This window comes from Solanum pennellii, chromosome 8 (genome assembly GCF_001406875.1).
Source record: "Solanum pennellii chromosome 8, SPENNV200".
NCBI classification, from domain to species: domain Eukaryota; kingdom Viridiplantae; phylum Streptophyta; class Magnoliopsida; order Solanales; family Solanaceae; genus Solanum; species Solanum pennellii.
Window position 1 is genome coordinate 66,635,316 of NC_028644.1, and position 19,827 is coordinate 66,655,142.

The window sequence follows — 19,827 nt, forward strand, 5'->3', positions numbered from 1 at the left end:
TTCGTTCTGTCCTATATTAGATGGACACTTTTTATTTTACATAGTAATTGAAAAATTATTAACAAATCGATCAACTTTACTATTTGATAAAATTTGTTTTACTTCAAAAACATATTAATGATAGGAATACAATAGAAAATAATTTATTTATTTTATCCTAATTTAACAAATAATTAAATAATATAAAATAAATAATTTTAGTAAGATGTCTAGAGACGGAATATATACTTGATGTTGTCAATTATTTGGCATTTTAGCTAGTGTGTTGTTACTATTCATAAATTTGATCGTGGATGTGACATTTTTGTTCCACATCCAGTTAATGCATATTTTTTTCATGTTGGACGGTCTGCCTACTTTTATTTTTTTCATTTCACGTGATAGTCGTGAAATTTGATTAAATTTAAATAATATAGTATGAAATTTATTTCGAGTGATATATTCAACAAGATTTTTATATATCACGTGTTTAAATTTGAAATTTTTTATTAAAGTTAAAATAATTTCTCCATTGCACTATAACTCATATTGATGGTACCATTATTGATAAATTTAAATAATATATTTTGAAATACTAATTATAATTTGAATATTCAAATAAAATTTATTGACAAATCTAAATAACTATTTGACGTATTCGCTCTTTTAAAAAAAACATATTGGGGAGCACTGAAAATAGAAAAAGATGGGCTAACTATCCTCTTATCGTCACTATACCGACTGTTCACACTGCGGACCACACGAAGCAAAAAAAAAAAAAAAAAAGGCTAAAATAATACTCTTAATATACTATGAGCATTTTATTTTTTAAAAAAATATGTACTATGAATATATTAAAGTGGACGAACATTTTATTTATTTTTTTCACAAAAAGTTGCAAATAGTTTAAAGCAAAATTACAGTCAAAATATGAATATGCAGATTGCCAGTATAACTGCCCACCTACTAGTATAAATAGTACACACCTAAAGCGTTCTTGAAAAACTCAAACCGTCAAACGTGTCCAATCCTTATCTTTTCTTTTTTTCAAGAATTCAATTGGGTATTTGTAAAACGACCCAAGATTGGATTTTTTTTCATTGTGTAAGAATTTGGTTTTGATCTGAGAGTGAGAGAGATGGAGGGTGTAGATTATTTGGCTGATGAGAGGAAGAAAGCTGGATTTGATGTGGATGAGATGAAGATTGTTTGGGCTGGTTCTCGTCATGATTTTGAACTTACAGATCGTATCTCTAAGCTTGTTGCTAATGATCCTGTAAATCCCCTTTCCTTTTTTTGTTTTTTTTGTCATCAAGTTTTAGTTTTTTCTGTTTGATCCCCTTTTGTTGGATAGTCTTTTTGGGTATGGAGTGGCTGTCGGTAGATATAAATCAGGCCTTTTGTGATTTTGCTTAGCTTTAGAATTGATGATTTGTCGAGGGTCTTTCGAAAACAGTCTCAGAGAGGAGAGGTAGTGATAAGGCCTGTGTACATTGGGTTTGTTGTTGTTGTTGTTGTGAGAACTGATGATTGATTTTTCTTTGGTTTTTTTTTTGGGTGTTTGTTCTTTAATTTTTCTTGTTTTTTGTGACATGGTTTTGGTGAAGATTGAGAGAAATATCCTTCTTATGATCATTAACTGTGTTTAAGGGAAAAAAGATTTGATTTTGATAAGTTCAGGAAGCTAGTAATGTGTGTGATTTAGCTGGATATGGTGATGATGAAGAGGAAGTCCTTATTATGATCATAAACTGTGTTTTAAGAGATAAAAGATCTGATTTTGAAAAGTATTTGGAGCCAGTAATGTGTGTGATTAAACTGATATAAACTGATTTTGATTCTCATTTATCTGTTTTTTTTTTCTTGGAGGGTTTGATGCTTTATTTTCCTATTTTTTAATTTTATTTATGGTGATGATGGAGAGAAAGTCCTCCTTATGATTATTAACTGTGTGTAAGGGGAAAAAATTTGATTTTGATAAGTTTTAGGGAGCCGGTAATGTGTGTAAATTAATTGGATATGGTGATGATGGAGAGGAAGTCCATCTTATGATCATTAATTGTGTTTTAAGATAAATTTGATTTAGAAAAGTTTTAGGGAGCCAGTAATATGTGTGATTTAACTGACATAAACTGATTTTGATTCTCTTTTATCTGTTTTTTTTTTTTGGATTGTTTGATGCTTTGTTTTGTTGTTTTTGTTGTACATGGTTATGTGATGATGGAGAGGAAGTCCTTGTGATCATTTAACTGTGTTTTAAGAGAGAAAAAGGTTTGATTTTGATAAGTTTTAGGCAGCCGATAATATGTGTGAGTTAACTGATATAAACTGACCACATTTTGGAATTGAGCTTTCACCAAACATTATTTAGTAGGCTAAATTTTTTTGACGTGGAATGATGAGTCATTGTTTGGTGCGAAAATTACTCTGATGTTCTGAAGAAAGAAAAACGTAAACACTACTGGTGGAGGTGGATTAGAATCTTTTGGTAGGAACTGGGACAAGTTTTTGATTAATGCTAACATGGAATTGATTTTTAAGATGATCTGGTCAGTAAAAGGTTTTTGCTTTAGTACTCACTTTCACAGCCCCTGTTTTTAGAATTTTATGTACTGAAATCTGTGACCCTCAATGGGTTTATAGAACTTGGCTGGGCGGGCTGTCTAATGCTTTCTGTTATATGTTTCAACGACGATTCTGATGGTGAATGCAATAGTTTTTTTCAATGTTTTCTGAAATAGAGTTCCATTTTGGTACATATTAACGGACCGGTGGTGTCTGTGAATTGCAATTTAGCTGGTGTTTTGGGGGTTGAGTGTTTATCAAAAACTTTTTACTGGCATAAATTTATAATGACTTGGTTTCAGAAGTAAAATTGAACCGAGCAGGAGGGTGTTATGTTGTTTGATGCGTGTCATTTTTGAGTGTTCAGGGCGAAGTTTATAAAAGAGGGTATTGTCTTGTTTTGACAATGTTATTTGTTTCTGCGCCTTCTCCATTTTAAATATCTAATATCATTGTGGGATATAGGGCTTCAGTAAGGAGGGAAGAACCATGCTTCCTAGGAAAGAGCTATTCAAGAACACTCTAAGGAAGGCAGCATATGCATGGAAACGGATCATTGAACTTCGTTTATCTCGTATGACTTCATTTTAGTTTTTTAATCCTTTTCATGAGTTCTGCCAAAAAGAGGCATCTAATCGAAGTTTTCTGTTGTTTGCTGATTGACTTGAATTTCGTTTCTGCAGAAGAGGAAGCGACTATGTTAAGGCGTTATGTAGATGAGCCTGCTTTTACTGATCTTCATTGGGTAACCTCTTGTTTTATGTTTTGCTTTTACATATGTTAAATTTTGCAATGCTGCTACCTTTGCATTCATTATTTACATCCATAATGCACTTGAAGACTAAAAGACACTAAATTTAGAGTTGGTGCAATAGTCTTTTCCCCTTCCGTTTTTGCTGCTTCAAATCCAAGGATTGTCGTTCACCTGCCAACATTTTTTTTTCATTAGGGAATGTTTATACCTGCCATAAAAGGACAGGGCACAGATAAACAGCAGGAAAAGTGGCTGCCGTTGGCTTACAAGATGCAAATAATTGGCTGTTATGCTCAAACTGAACTTGGTCATGGGTCCAATGTGCAAGGCCTTGAGACCACTGCCACATTTGATCCTCAAACAGATGAATTTGTTATTCATAGTCCAACATTGACATCAAGCAAGGTAAGACTGGTCCACTGCTTTTTTTCCTGTATTCCTTTTGCAAAACAATTCTTGATTTTTAGCATCTTGAGGAATGATGCTCAAAATATATGATACTCTATTTTACAAGCTATGCCTCCTGTGATCTTTGGTCTGCTGCTACTTTTTTATCATCCAATATGCTATTTGAAATAAATGTATCATCTCTATTGTCACAGTATTCATCAAGATATAGAGAATTCCCCTGATTCTAGCTTTTTTACATTTTTGAATAGTGGTGGCCTGGTGGATTGGGTAAAGTGTCTACCCATGCTGTTGTGTATGCTCGTCTTATAACAGATGGTAAAGACTATGGGGTTAATGGTAAGTCAATGATTTTATATGTTACAAATTGGTGCAGTGCATGTCACTTTCAGGGAAGATGCTTACGTTTGATTGACTATTCATATTGTAGGTTTTATTGTCCAACTACGGAGCTTGGAGGACCACAAACCTCTTCCAGGTGTTACTGTTGGAGACATTGGAATGAAATTTGGGAACGGAGCATACAATTCCATGGATAATGGGGTGTTAAGCTTTGATCACGTGCGCATTCCAAGAGATCAAATGTTGATGAGGTTTGTGGTTTTCCATTATCGAGTTATATAGCTCTTTCCATCCTTTTTCCTTTTGAGTGTATGTATGACGGCTCCAAGATACGCCCCTCTTGTTATACACTTTTTAGTTTTTATTTTTAAAATTAAAAAAAATATTCATAGCCCTCTAGTTTCAGCTTCCTGTGTTTAAGTACATAGTCTTGGTAAGCGTTACCTATTAGTTCTGACCTCTAATTATATATAAAAAAAAATTACTGTTCAAATGTTACTAGGCTGATCGCATGGGCGAGCCAAGAACCACATCTCTCTCTCTCTCTCTCTCTCTCTCTCTCTCTCTCTCTCTCTCCTGTATCAATAATTTTGATTTCAAGTGTTTGGCTTATTACCATATTATATTAACATGGTGGTTATTATATTTGCTTTCAATATTTCAGGGTTTCACAAGTTACAAAGGAAGGAAAATATGTTCAGTCTGATATTCCTCGACAACTCCTTTATGGGACCATGGTATATGTACGGCAATCAATTGTAGCAGATGCTTCCCTTGCAATGTCTCGGGCTGTGTGTATTGCAACCAGATACAGTGCCGTTCGTAGACAATTTGGCTCTCAGAATGGTGGACAAGAAACTCAGGTAATCTTGTAAGCTTCTGTCAGTAGTTGAATAAGTTGTCATTTGCTTATGCCTTGCATTTAACTGGTGCAAATAAAAAGGGGCACTTGTATTAAGATTTTCAATTTAATATTGATCTTTCCTTTTCCAAAACAAAAGAAAAAAAGAAGGTTCTTTTTGCTTTATGGAATTCATTTGCTTATTCCCAAGTGAAACCCATACCATACAACTTTCCATATCAGTGCTGCACTTCTGCTAATATTGGCCAGCACAAATCCAACTTCTGTACCAAGGACAATCTCTTGTCTCGTCAATATTTGAGTGGAGAGGGTGAGTTATGATGTCTGCACGTTGGTTAATAAAGGGGGTGGGTGAGTGAAAGGACTTGCACTTTTATCTTTCCGTTTGCTATTGATCCCTTATAAAAATCCCCAATACCCACCTATGTTGGATTAAATGGCATAAAGAGACATTTACCATGACTTTCACAATTGCCTCTTGGGAAACTATGCTAAGGCTGTTTGAAGACTTTTTCAAAAGTTTTTAGCAAAAAAAGGTGATTTCTTGAAAAATCTAACGACAGGGGAAGAGGGAGAATATTATCAATAATCATGTTATTATGTGTTAGAATAGTTAATGAGATTCCTCATAGTACCAGTTTTAAGCTGTACTATGACCTGGAAAATGAACATAAGATTTTTCAGGGGACCTTTTACATGATGACAAACAATTAAAACTATGCATATCTTTTGTCATGCCTCGAGCCTACACCATGGGAGGAACCGGCACCCGATGTCACTGTTGGCTCGACCGTTCCCATAACATGGCATAGCATTGACCATGCATCTAGACATCAGCAGAAATATGATCTGAAAGCATTTGAAGTAAAGAGGGTTAAAACTCAAATGTATTAAGAACATAAATGACTCAAAGGTCAAACAAAGATACATGTCATGAAAACATACAAACTATCTATGAAGCCTCTAACATAACTGAAAACTGTTGCTGGGACAAGGCCCCTGGCATACCTTAAGCTGAACATGCTGTGCTGTAAATAGAGATTATGCCCCAAAAATAAATTGGGGCTCACTAGATAGCTGAATGTAGGAACTTAACGTGTTGCTTGATCGTTTGTCTTAGTACCTGAGTCTGCATTTTTTTAAAATGCAGCGCCCCTGGCAAAAGGGGGGAGTAAATACATATGGAATTGCACTGTATTATTATGGAATATGACAGAATGAAACATAATACAGGTACATGGACTGAAAGGATAGCCAAAGAATCATAATAAGCAGGGAAAGAATTAAAAGATTCTCATCATAAAACTGACCTTGAAATTTTCATCTTGCATCACAAATCAGTTCATTGGGGGAAAGTTGAAACACAAGTGAACTTTTGACATAAAACATTCTTTAAGTAACACAATTTAAATGACTCAAGTGCTCATGAAAGTATCTGAGTAAATACAAATAGTAAATACAAATTTTCTGTCCTTGCTCTTTAGAAGCAGAATTCTGATTGACGAATGGTTCAAACCATAGCCCGAAGGTATGAGGTGTTTCATCTGTAGGCTGATGTAAATCATTGCACATGTGTTATATTTACCAATACATCTCTCAGCAAAGCCAATTGATCCGCCCCAAAATTTTTGGATATTGCAGACTACTGTAGTGCCTAGGGATCTTATGGCTTAAGTAACTCACATTCAATTAGTCCTATGTGACTCCGAGATAAGAATTTCTCTGCTGATTGAGCTTGATGAAGTTTTGGCACCTCAATAGTACAAAATCTGTTTTCCATGTACTCCATTACTTGGCTCAACATCATAGATTTATGTTTTTCCAAGTCAAGTTAATATTGTCAAGTGACTGCACATCGTCATCGTTTATCAGCTTTAAGAGTTGTGATTAATGCTCCTACTGCATGGCACATGCTTTGTGCAGGTGATTGACTACAAAACTCAGCAAAACAGGCTCTTCCCCTTGTTGGCTTCTGCATATGCCTTCAGATTTGTTGGTGAGTGGCTGAAATGGTTGTACACTGATGTTACCCAAAGACTTGCAGCAAATGATTTCTCAACATTGCCTGAGGCACATGCATGTACCGCAGGATTGAAGTCTTTGACCACCACTGCCACTGCTGTAAGTTCTGACAACAACTTCGATTGTCCACCGACCTTTACTTTCTTTCCCTTTTACAACCAGTCATTGATGCTGTCATCCTTCTCTGGGGCTTTTGGGTTATCATTCTAAGTTCTATACACGAGTCATCCATATACCTAACAAGATAGATGTAAATTTCTGTAGAAAGTTTAAATTTTATAAAATGCATGCGGAAAGCCTAATCAGAAAAATATATGGCTGTCCACATGATTAAGTTTTGCTCGTCTTAGAGTTTTTGTTTTTACAACTTGTCCTGTTTGGCAGGTTAAGGCTCTGCTATGATTGATGTTTCTGCTACAATGTAGTCTCCTAAACAATCTTCATTTGTATTAGGATAAGAGATTAGCAATTAGGTTTTCTGCAATGGTGGCTTGTACTGCTTATAAATAGTCAAATTTCTTGTCTGACAGAAGAGTTTAATTTGTACCTGCTCTTCTTTAGCTTCAAGAAAGAACTATTACGTTACTCTAAGTGCGGATTTGAATCCAATATCATACCATTTAACATAACATGCTTCTTGTGTGATTGCATTTCATTCCAGGATGGAATTGAAGAATGCCGAAAGTTATGTGGAGGTCATGGTTATCTTTGTAGCAGTGGGCTTCCAGAATTATTTGCCGTTTATGTCCCTGCCTGTACTTACGAAGGAGATAATGTCGTGCTACAGCTACAGGTAAACTAAATTTTATATGGAGTTTGACATGCCAGTTCTCAATTTTTGTGTGCCTTCCACTCATCCAAAGGGAAAGATCAAAATTTTGCTAGTTTCCATTTTATTCCAAAATTTCGAAGTTCTTATAAAGTGATGGTGTGGAGTTAGAGATTCCTTTAGCTCAGCTGGTTCCATAGCGATCATTTAAGCCTGTCAATCATATTTACCTTTTTGGGTGCAGTACCATCAAAAATGAACAAATAAGCAAAAACATAAATCCTTTAAGCTTGAGTTTCTCATTGATTTTTAAAAAATAAAATATCCAGCAGTTGTATATTGTTTCTGGTTTTTACGGTTCAATTTAGTCTCTCTTTTTTTTTTTGTAAAATAAGAGAACAAGCAATGAAGTATAGAGGAATTTCTGGAAAATGTAAAATTCTTATATATAGTACTATCCTGTACTTCTTCCCTCACTTATCATGATCTTTCAGAAGTTATAGATGTTCTATAATTAAGTCAATCAGTGTTTGGAACTAGAATTGTGCAGTCGCTGAACCAAGGTACATTTTGTCACTTTTAAGTACTGAGATCATTTTTGTTACAGAGGAGACTAAGGTAATCATTTTGGAATGGAGGAAGTAGATAAGAAAGTGGATGATAGTCAGTTGATTTTCTTAAAATCAATGGACAAATTTAAATGTTTATAGAATCGGTGGTTGAGCAACCTTTCCTATACTAGATTTTCTTAAAATCAAAGGACAAATTTAAATGTTTATAGAATCGGTGGTTGAGCAACCTTTTCTAAACTAATTTTTGTGAGATTTTGTGGCTTCACAATGGTGATTCTGTTGCTGCTGTTTTGTCTATTTCTCCCAAAAGCAAGTGAACTGCACTAGATGCTCATCTATTTTATGTAGACTTAATGTAGTTTTCTAATCCTAATATAATATTAGATCCCGTTCTCCACTATGAACCATGCTGTGTTTCATGTAGGTTGCAAGGTTTCTTATGAAGACCATTTCACAACTGGGCACTGGAAAGAAGCCAGTAGGTACCGTATCTTATATGGGAAGAATCGAACACTTGATGCAGTGTCGTTCTGATGTGAAACAAGGTAAAGTCCTTGGCTCCTCACAGCTGATCCTTCATTGTCATAGTTACAATTCATTCTGAAAGTACTTATTGTAGTAGCAGCAGTTGCGTTAGGAAAAGGATCCACTTGTGATATTGGTTCGTGTAGTTTCCTTGTTTTTACTTGCATTATGTCAACCATGTGAGAAGGCCTGTTGTTTCACCCTTCAAATATACTCCTGTGTTTTCTAACCAACACAAAGTTAGTTGCTGATTGTGGTTTTCCCATCTTCTGCAGCCGAGGACTGGCTGAAACCTAGTGCAGTATTGGAAGCATTTGAAGCAAGGTCTGCCAGGATGTCTGTTGCCTGCGCTAAGAATCTTAGCAAGTTTGAGAATCAAGAAGAAGGTACTCACTTTGTTTTTGCTGCTTTCTTTTTCACTTCTGTATTTTTTTTTTAATTACTGTCTATGTTAACGTTCCTTCATGAAGTTTCAGCTGCAAATGTTTAATTTAACGATCATTCTGTGCATTTTTCTCGCATCCAAATTTCATTTTCTAATTTTCTTGCTTTGTCCTCCTTTTTTAGGCTTTGCAGAACTAGCAGCTGATTTAGTTGAAGCAGCAGTTGCTCATTGTCAATTAATTGTTGTGTCCAAGTAAGCTTTTTTTACTGCATTCTTTTCTTAGTGAAATGCCAAACAATGTCATGACCATGCGAACACAAAACCGCTTTTCACAAGTTTTATAAATATGAACTGTCCAAATAGAAAGATCACATAATTTACTGTATTGACTATTCGTTCTTCAGCTGTATTTGGTTTAAATGATCATAATGTATTCACTCCGTCTGGCTGAAAATGGTGAATTTTTTTATATGAGTTTCAATTTGTCTTGTAATGCAAATTGTATCGCATGAAAGTTTATCAAGATTTGATTGGCAATGTTGTGGAATAGGTATATCGAGAAGTTGCAACAAAACATTCCCGGTAAAGGGGTTAAGCAACAGCTGGAGGTGCTTTGTGGCATCTATTCACTGTTCCTTCTTCACAAACATCAAGGAGATTTTCTCGGGACTGGCTACATCACCTCAAAGCAGGGGTCGCTTGCTAACGACCAGCTCAGAGCCTTGTATTCCCAGGTTTGTCTCGTGAAACTTATTCTGTCATTCCTTTGTTTCTTGGGTGGAATTGTTTTCACTGATCCAAATCCTGTTTAATATCAGCTTCGTCCAAATGCTGTATCACTGGTTGATGCATTTAACTATACCGATCACTACCTTGGTTCAATTCTTGGACGTTATGATGGAAACGTGTATCCAAAACTGTATGAGGCTGCATGGAAGGATCCTCTCAACAATTCAGACATAGCAGATGGCTTCCACGAATATATTAGGCCACTACTCAAGCAGCAACTACGAACTGCTAAGCTGTGAAGCACGAGAGCTGCAGCAAACTGTTGTTCTGTGCTGTGCCAATAAATTAGATTTTGAAATAGGAACATCCTTTATGACTATTAAGTTGTGACTGATAATATTTTGTTCTGAATAATATTATTGAACTTTTGTAAGGAAACTGTTATGTATGCTTTAGCTTCTTTTCCTCCCAGAATTATGAACAAGAATAGATTGATTTTTTGCCTAAAAAATGAGTTCCCTGGTATTTGGAGCCTTTTATTTTTAACAAGCATCCTATTTAATCTGTCTGATTTATGATATACTTTCATACAGAGAGTGTCATTCAATCTATGGCAAAAGTTGAAATTAAAGAGTTGCAAAAAAAGAAAAAATTATTTTTTTTTTGAACAAACTATAAAGGAAAAAAAGATGTCCTGGACCACGATGTGTATTTGGTGCATCTCTTTTGATCTGCCAGCTGGGACGGAGCTAGAAGGTCAGCTTTAGTCCAAACATTATATATTGTTCGTATTGAGAAATTCATTTAAGTATGAACAAAAATGAAATTTAGAATATAGTTATTTAATATAAATATGGATATCCTATAATTTAGAACCCATAGAGTTCTACTCGTAGCTCGGTCTCTGTCTACAAGCCCTTAGTAATAGTGCTTGTGCAATGAGTCTCTGCAGATGTATTTTAATATGCTAGTTGTTGGTGTTGCTTTGTGTAACAAGTAACTTCGATGGTCACTCAGCTAGATTACTAGCTTAAAAATGGTAATGTTCATTTAAAGAATAAGAAAAAATTATGTCAGAATGCTTGTACAACCACATACTGCAACTATCCAAACGTGAAGCGAATTCAATGAAGCAACAACTGGTACCACATCTAGCTATACATAGCACACATGAAAATATCAAAGTGTTCAATAATCTGAAGCCCCTTCTCCTTTTTGTTATAACTATCCAAGATTGGATTTTGTATTCTGTTTCATCCCTGAGAGAGAGAGATGGAGGGTATAGATTACTTGGCTGAAGAAAGGAAGAAAGCTGAGTTCAATGTTGATGAGATGAAAATTGTTTGGGCGGGTTCTCGCCGTGCTTTTGAAGTTTCAGATTATATCTCCAAGCTTGTTGCTGATGATCCTGTAATTGCTTTTCTTCTCCCTATTATTTAAACTTACGTTTTGACCCCTTTTTGTTGGATATTTTTCTTTTTTGGGGTATGGCTGTCAGTGATATTTCTGAATAACGATTCTCTCGAGCTGAGGGTCTATCAGAAACAACCTCTCTACCTCCATAAATGTAGGGGCAAGGTCTGCGTACACTCCAGTCTCCACCTTCCCCACTTATGGGATCACACTGTGTATGTTGTTGTTGCTGGAAATGAATCATGATTTGTCTCTAATCTTTATCGAGTGTCATCGTGGGATACAGGGCTTCAGTAAGGAGGAAAGGACCATGCTTTCTAGGAAAGAACTATTTAAGAACACTCTAAGGAAGTCAGCATACTCATGGAAACACATCATTGATCTTCAGCTTTCTGGTATGACTTCATTTTAATATTTTTTCAAATGTATTCTGCCCAAGAAGAGGCATCTAACTGAAGTTTGTCACTTTTTGCTAATTCAATTGAATTGTCATTTCCGTAGAAGAAGAAGCAGAGAAGTTAAGATATTTCGTCGATGAGCCTGCTTTTATTGATTCTCATTTGGTAGTAATTTCTTGTTTGACTACTATTCTTACATATGCCAATTTTAAAGCTGTTGCTCATCTGGCACTGTTTTTCTTCATTAGGGAGTGTTTATACCCGCTATAAAAGGACAGGGCAACAAGGAACAACTGAAAAAGTGGTTGCCGTTGGCATACAAGATGCAAATTATTGGCTGCTATGCTCAAACTGAACTTGGACATGGGTCCAATGTTCAAGGCCTTGAAACCACTGCCACGTTCGATCCCCAAACAGATGAATTTGTCATTCATAGTCCAACACTGACATCAAGCAAGGTGAAAGTTGTCCAACACTTGCTATATAATACATTGTTATGCAAGATATGTGTCCTATATGACATCTTTGGCCTGCTTCTAGTTTGTTTTTCTGTTCAATATGCTATTCTGAAAGGGCTTACAACATGCTTTTTAATTAAGAATAAGTGAATTTCCCTGATCGTTGTTACGATGTCAATAGTGGTGGCCTGGTGGATTAGGTAAAGTCTCTACCCATGCGATTGTGTATGCTCGTCTTATAACAGATGGTAAAGATCATGGGATTAACGGTAAGTCAATGATTCTCAGGTCACAAAACGTTGATGCTTGTCAAACTTTCAGGAAAAATGCACTTACATTTTGTTGACTATTCATATTTCAGGTTTTATTGTCCAACTAGGGAGCTTGGAGGATCACAAACCTCTTCCAGGCATTACTGTCGGAGATATTGGAACAAAATTTGGAAACGGAGCATACAATACCATGGATAATGGGGTGCTAAGATTTGATCACGTGCGTATTCCAAGAGATCAAATGCTGATGAGGTTTGTGTTTTTCATTATTCTGGTCCTGGAATTCAACTTTCAGCTTCTCATGATTAACACAATGGGGTATTATATTTGATCCTAAAATTTCAGGGTTGCACAAGTTACTAAGGATGGAAAATATGTCCAATCTGATGTTCCTCGACAACTTCTCTATGTGTCCATGGTACATGTTCGTCAAGCATTTCTAACATATGCTTCTGGTGCTTTGTCTCGGGCTGTGTGTATAGCAACGAGATATAGTGCTGTTCGTAGACAATTTGGTTCTCAAAATGGTGGACAAGAAATTCAGGTAATTTGGTTCTGATCTTTTGTTCCTGCAGCATTCCATTTATAGCATACTCATATTGGACAATTTATGCTTTTCCCAGTCTAATAGTGTCTGGTGACTGCACTTAGCCATCAAGTTGTGATTAATGCTCTTACTTCACGCGTTTATGCAGGTGATAGACTACAAAACTCAGCAAAGCAGGCTCTTCCCCTTGTTAGCTTCAGCATATGCCTTCAGATTTGTTGGTGAGTGGCTGAAATGGTTTTACACTGATGTAACTCAAAGACTAAAAACAAATGATTTCTCAACGTTGCCTGAGTTGCACGCGACTACAGCTGGAATAAAGTCTTTGACAACCACTGCCACTGCTGTGAGTAGTGACAATTTAATTCTCTGACTTTTGATTTGAATACAATATCGCGCCATCTAAAATAACTAGTGTCTTGCCTGATTACAATTTTTATTCCAGGATGGAATTGAAGAATGCCGAAAGTTGTGTGGAGGTCATGGTTATCTTTGTAGCAGTGGACTTCCAGAATTATATGCCGTTTCTGTCCCTGCCTGTACATTTGAAGGAGATAACGTCGTGCTACTACTTCAGGTAAAAACTAATTTTCATATGAAGTTTGACATCTATACCGTTTCCAAGTGACTCCACCATGAACCATGTCATGTTTCATGTAGGTTTCAAGGTTTCTTATGAAGACTGTTTCACAGCTGAGCTCCGGAAAGAAGCCAACGGGTACCATAGCTTATATGGGGAAAATTGAACACTTGATGCAATGCCATTCTGATGTGGAACAAGGTAAATCCTTTAACTTGCATAACATCAACCGCGTAAAAGTAAATCACTAGTTCTGGTTGTTTTCCATCTCCGGCAGCCAAGGACTGGCTCAAACCTAGTGTAATATTGGAAGCATTTGAAGCAAGGGCTGCCAGGATGTCTGTTTCTTGTGCTCAGAATCTTAGCAAGTTTGATTATCCAGAAGAAGGTACTCACTGTAAAAGTTTGATTATCGATCGAGTATAACTTAAAGAACTTCCTTGCTTTACCTCCTTTTTCTAGGCTTTCAAGAACTTGCAACTGATTTAGTTGAAGCTGCAGTTGCTCACTGTCAGTTGATTGTTGTCTCCAAGTAAGCTTCGCGATATGATGGAAATTTGATCTCCTATATATATATATGTGTGTGTGTGTTGAGAACTTTGTTAATTCTTACATGTCTTTCATCTCATTGAAGATTTATCGAAAAGCTGCAACAAGACATTCCAGGGGAAGGTGTTAAGCAACAACTGGTGGTGCTTTGTAGCATCTATGCACTCTTCCTACTTCACAAACATCAAGGAGACTTCCTCGCGACTGGCTACATCACCTCGAAGCAGGGGTTATTTGCTAATGAGCAGCTCAGGGCCTTGTATACTCAGGTTTGTCTCATTGGATTTGTTATCTGTGTTTGCTGTTCATTTGTTGTGGTGGATTATTTTTGTATTACTCTTTAATATGATCAGGTTCGTCCAAATGTTGTATCGTTGGTTGATGCATTTAACCATACTGATCATTTCCTTGGTTCAATTCTGGGACGTTATGATGGAAATGTGTACCCGAAACTGTATGAGGCTGCGTGGAACGATCCTCTCAACGAATCGGATATACCCGATGGCTTCCATGAATATATCAGGCCACTACTCGAGCAAAAATTGCAGACTGCTAGATTGTGAATGAAGAACTGCAGAAAATGGGAGAAGGCGTAGATTTTCCCTTGAACTTGTCCTGAAAAGTCAGTTACACGCTTAAACTATCATAACTATTATAAAGTCGTCATAATTAATTGTTTAAGCGTGTAACTGACATGCTCTTTCCCTATAGTAATATGACAATAAACTGAAGGTTTTGAAGTACAATATCTTGTATTGTGCTGTGCTGCAGTAGATATTATTTGAATAAGATTATGGAACTCTGGTCACTTTTACTTGTCTATTTTTGATTTTGTACGCTCCTTAAGAGTAATGATTAATATGACTACTTAACCAAAAGAATCATATTAATAGATATTGTCTTAAATCTATAGAAATAAATTGAAAAATAAGTAGCTAATGTTAAAAACTAATGGAAGGAGTAGTAGTACTCTTAACAAAAAGGAGGACCATTATGAAGTTGTTTGATCATAGAATAAGGTGGCTATCAATAAATTTATACCTAAATTAAATATCAACTTTATCCCAAACTTAATAATGAATATTTCAGATATTATTTTGTTCCATTTTTTAGGCATAGTACATATTAGTCCGCTAACCAAACAACCCCTACCTTTCACAAGTTATTGTGGTAAAATTTCAGTAAATGTATTAGAAATGAAATTATTGTCCTAACCAAACGACCCCTACCTTTCATTTATCAATAATTATTATAAGTGCTGAGAGTTTGTACTAATTAGCTTGATATAAACACTAAATACAGATAAATTTTTACGTAATAACTATAGATTCTATAGTCACTCTCCATTATTTTTTTGGTTCTTATATAGTTCCTGGCTCCTATATATACGTAATAAATTAGTAGTTAAAATGTTTGAATGGTGATTAGTCTAATCATGACTTAATATAAAAACCAATAATAATACAACACCATCCATGCACAATCTAGATTTTTTTAATCTTTGTGCTTTGCTCCTGTTCCAAGTTTGTAGCCACAACCACAAAAAAAGCCAAAAAAAAAAAGTGAAAAATGAAAGATCATGTAATGAAATTTTTTTTTTAAAAAAAAAGTCAAAAAGGAACAAAAGCAAAAGACATGATTAAGATTTTAGACTAACATTTTTAGTAAAAGATTAGGTCAAAATGTCATAATGCTTCAGTAATTTTGATATTCACTATAGATAATTAATGATATTCTCTTAACTCGTGGTTCATGTGGAGAAGATTAATTTGTCGTTTTCTTTTTCTGAATACTTACTGTAACTTAATTTAAAGATTAAAGAATTATGGGAAAAGGGTCTGATATACCCCTCAACTTTGTCATTTAGAGCTGATATACCCCTTGTTATGAAAGTGGCTCATATATACCCCTACTTGTAAACAAATGGCTCACATATACCCTTTTCCTCTAACGGAAATGAAAAAATAATAATTTTAATCTAAATTTTTATTTTTTTTTTCTAAAAAATATAATCCCATATGAGTAAATTTAATCCTCGTCAAACATATTTTTTTTGACTTTTTTTTGTTTCAATGACTAATTTATAATTATTATTTTGATAATCAAATTTATTTATGTTTCACTAATATTCTTGTAAAACTTATTGTAGATGATCAAATTTTTTCTTCGAAAACGAAATTAAATTACAATACACACAAAAAAATAGTTTAATTTTTTAATCTTTAAACTAAGGAATGAAAGAAAAAACAAAATAAGAATAAGAAATTCAAATAATTATAATAAAAGAAGTCAAAAAATAATTTATGTATGAAAAAAATTAAAATATACCTTGAACTTTGATAGAAGAATCATATATACCCCTAAATAATTTTTAAAAAAAATTTAGAAGTAATAAATATAAATTTAAAACTAATTTTTTAAAATCCGTTAAATGAAGGGTATATGTGAGTCATTTTGTAACGGCAGGGGTATATGTGAGCCGTTTGTATAACGGTAAGGGCATATATGAGTCACTTTTATAACGAGGGGTATATCAGCTCCAAATGACAAAGTTGAGGGGTATATCAGACCCTTTTCCCAAGAATTATTGCTAGGAAGTCAAATTAAAGAAAATAAGTGTAATGTCGTAAACAAACATTAATAGTATGATGTCAAACTTAATTAGATGGATGTTAATTTTCGACATTATCCCCTTCTAATTTTTTATATATGTAATATATAAAATGCTTTTGAAAAAATAGCGTAAATTTCTACGTTTGAGTTCAAAAATATATATATTTAATATTAAGAGGCATAGATCGATAAGATGATTATAAAAATGAAAAGGTATGATTTGAAGCTTGATTTTTTTTTTTGCCCTATAAGCTAGTTACTTTTATTCGTAACTTTAAAACGAGAACTTGATAGATTTTGATGGTAATAAATTTTGAATGATGTGTCCCATCGGGGACATCCGATAAGAAAAATAAATTTTGAAGAAATTTCCGAATAAGCTAAAAATCAAGGCAATAGATAATAACTTGTCTTCAAATCAAACGTAAATTGTTTTCTCAGTGTGGTAACTAAAATAGTTCTAGTTAAAGCTTCAATCAATCAAACATCACCAAAAACTAGGAATTCAAACATATTGAAGTGTCCAAAAAGCATCTTATAAAGAGCACCAAAGTTTTTTTTTCTTTTTAATAAATAAAATAATTTGTTTTCTTTATTCATAATATATAGTTTTCTTTTTTTCAAGCTTTGTTTTCTTTATTGATTTCTAAGATATTGTATCTATGGACTAGGATGAATATGGCCTATATATCACAGTCAAAGGGGAAAGAAATTACAAAAATTAAAATAGATTGAAAATCGAGTAAAAAACCAACAAACAACCTCATTTTTTTTTACTTAAAATCAATGAATTTGAACGGAGAAACTTGCAAGTACTGTTTGAGATATTAAAAAGTTGCGAAGATTTAAAAAAATTAATAGAAAATCGAGGGACGTCTATCTATTACCTTAAACTAAAAAGGGCAACTTTCACATATAGCAAACATAAAATTCATATTTGTATATTATAGTAAAGTTTGCATAATTGCACTCAGTAGCAAACATATAAATGTGTAATTTGCTATACGTATACAATTGAAGCGAATTGTATAAAACGAGAAAAAGAAAGAGACTTGGGCAGAGAATTGTATAAAACGAAGTGCATAATTATAAGTGTATAGAGCGCTTATTTATAATTCAAATTTTATAAAATGAGAAAGAGAGAAAGGCAAAAGAGACAATTGAATCGAATTGTATAAAACGAGAAAGAGAGAAATTATATACAATTTCAATTTGTATAAGACGAGAAAGAGAGAAAGTCAAAAGAAACTGGGCAGGGGAGTATTTTTATTGTATAATTAAAAGTGTATAGGACAAAAATATATGTATTTGCATGTGTATATACAATTTTCACTCGCTTTATACAAATAGAAACGCAATTTATACAATTCGTTTCTATTTGTATAAGCGAGAGAGGCGAGGGTGGCGAGCGAGATTAGGGAGAGTGGCGAGCTGGGAGAGGGAGAGAGGGAACAAAAATATATGTATTTATACAATTTCTCTGGCTTTATACAAATGAAAACAGATTTTATACACTTGTGTTTGTATAAAAGTGAGAGGATGCGAGCGAGAGAGGAGAGTGGCGAGTGAGAGTTTGAGGGAGAGAAATGACTGGCAAACAATTTGCTACGGGACACAATTAAACCAAAGGATGTTTATAACAATTAATTTAATTTATTAGTTTACCATTATATATAATTTTCCCAACTAAAAGTGACACATCTTTTTTTTTTCTTAAAAATTCGACAGACTTGATCAATTTTCATAAATGCATATAAAAAAAATATAGCAACTTAGGATATATTCAGGTATTTACTATGACTTTAATTCTACTACTAGACCACACATGATATTTAATGAAATACTTATGTAGTTTTAATTATACTCAACTGTAATTTTGCATCTTAAAAAGTTAAAAGTTTCGACAGTTTAATTAAAATTTAATTTAAAAAAACTTCTTTTATAATTTTCTTATACTTTGCGAGAAAAATAATCTTTGAATGTACATTGATTTTCTTTAGGAAAAAAATCATTATAAAACTATAGTCCAATGGTTTTTAATGATATTTTTTTAATAGGGAGACACATGTTAAAGGTTTTAAAAAACATTTATAACATTTTGTCATTTAAAAAAAAAATTAGAAATATAGATGACAAAATCTGAAAAACATGAGTGAGTAAGAAAGGACAAATATTTTATTTTATGTTAGTAAAGTTTTAATACAGGCTACGGATAATAAATCGAATAAAAAATTACGTAGAAAAATAATTTGTTTGTGACATCTGCTACGCAAGTCCATTCTTATACAAAAATTATTTCTATGCACTCATGTAACAAAAAAATTATCATTGGAGAGCTATTTTATGATTGTAATACCACGTTATCATTATGTCAATAAATTACTGAATAACTTATAAATTAAGATAGTAATATTATTTTTATTTCATATAGTAAAAATAAAATAATAATCTCGAGATAACTAATCTCAAAATAACTTATTCCCAATAAACGAGCTCATAAGGTTTATGGGATGAAAAAAGAAAGGGGATATTGTACATAATACCAAACATTTAAATCATATAGCTACTATTTAGGGGAATTCTAATTCACAACTATAGTTTCGTACAATCTTGTTATTCGTCTGATTAATATAAATTCAAAATTTGTTTAATTCAAACCTGATGGTATAAATTCAAAATTTTATATGTGCTTACCCTAACTATTTGGATATGATTTATGAGAAATTCCTAATAAATTATCTTGTTTTTACATTACCACGCAAAATATGCAAACGAAACTTTAAAGTTCCTAAATATATAATTATAAAATTTGTATATATTTACTCTATTTATATATAACGAACAAAAATATACGAATCTGCATAACAAACGAACTATTTAGATATAAAACATGATTATTGGAGTCTTATTATATCATGGATAAGGTAACTTTTGAAACTAAAAAGAAATGTAGGACAAATAAATTAATTTGCTTTCACTTTTATTTTTCTTTTTCTTTGGTATTATTCCATCTAAAGTAAAAAAAAAAAAAGATAAATAAAGTGCCAAATGAGTCCAAGAACACAAAACACTATAAGAAGAAGCA

The 19,827-nt window shown here is 33.6% G+C and overlaps 2 protein-coding genes across 2 annotated transcripts; both read left to right on the forward strand.

Annotated features, from left to right (window-relative positions):
• Window positions 1–858: 858 nt before the first annotated feature.
• On the forward strand, window positions 859–10,423 carry LOC107028569 (peroxisomal acyl-coenzyme A oxidase 1-like). The gene is made up of 14 exons (XM_015229678.2): window positions 859–1,255; window positions 3,010–3,118; window positions 3,228–3,289; window positions 3,494–3,703; window positions 3,958–4,045; window positions 4,137–4,299; window positions 4,713–4,911; window positions 6,834–7,031; window positions 7,594–7,725; window positions 8,698–8,818; window positions 9,074–9,184; window positions 9,366–9,435; window positions 9,734–9,917; window positions 10,002–10,423. Exons 1-14 carry the CDS (start codon window positions 1,118–1,120, stop codon window positions 10,209–10,211), a joined length of 1,995 nt encoding a protein of 664 aa, XP_015085164.1. The 5' UTR covers window positions 859–1,117; the 3' UTR covers window positions 10,212–10,423.
• Window positions 10,424–10,659: 236 nt separating this feature from the next.
• On the forward strand, window positions 10,660–14,914 carry LOC107027356 (peroxisomal acyl-coenzyme A oxidase 1-like). Its single transcript, XM_015228532.2, has 14 exons — window positions 10,660–11,322; window positions 11,612–11,720; window positions 11,827–11,888; window positions 11,972–12,181; window positions 12,363–12,450; window positions 12,543–12,705; window positions 12,799–12,997; window positions 13,149–13,346; window positions 13,446–13,577; window positions 13,661–13,781; window positions 13,858–13,968; window positions 14,043–14,112; window positions 14,215–14,398; window positions 14,483–14,914. Exons 1-14 carry the CDS (start codon window positions 11,185–11,187, stop codon window positions 14,690–14,692), a joined length of 1,995 nt encoding a protein of 664 aa, XP_015084018.1. The 5' UTR covers window positions 10,660–11,184; the 3' UTR covers window positions 14,693–14,914.
• The last annotated feature ends 4,913 nt before the right edge of the window (window positions 14,915–19,827 follow it).

Excerpts from the sequence above, each read along its gene's own strand:
- LOC107028569 (XM_015229678.2), top strand. The coding sequence starts at position 1,118 with ATGGAGGGTGTAGATTATTTGGCTGATGAGAGGAAGAAAGCTGGATTT. Across the intron at positions 3,119-3,227 it reads CATTGAACTTCGTTTATCTC|AAGAGGAAGCGACTATGTTA; the intron begins GTATGACTTCAT and ends TCGTTTCTGCAG. Across the intron at positions 3,704-3,957 it reads CAACATTGACATCAAGCAAG|TGGTGGCCTGGTGGATTGGG; the intron begins GTAAGACTGGTC and ends ATTTTTGAATAG.
- LOC107027356 (XM_015228532.2), top strand. The coding sequence starts at position 11,185 with ATGGAGGGTATAGATTACTTGGCTGAAGAAAGGAAGAAAGCTGAGTTC. Across the intron at positions 13,782-13,857 it reads CCATTCTGATGTGGAACAAG|CCAAGGACTGGCTCAAACCT; the intron begins GTAAATCCTTTA and ends CATCTCCGGCAG. Across the intron at positions 14,113-14,214 it reads CAGTTGATTGTTGTCTCCAA|ATTTATCGAAAAGCTGCAAC; the intron begins GTAAGCTTCGCG and ends ATCTCATTGAAG.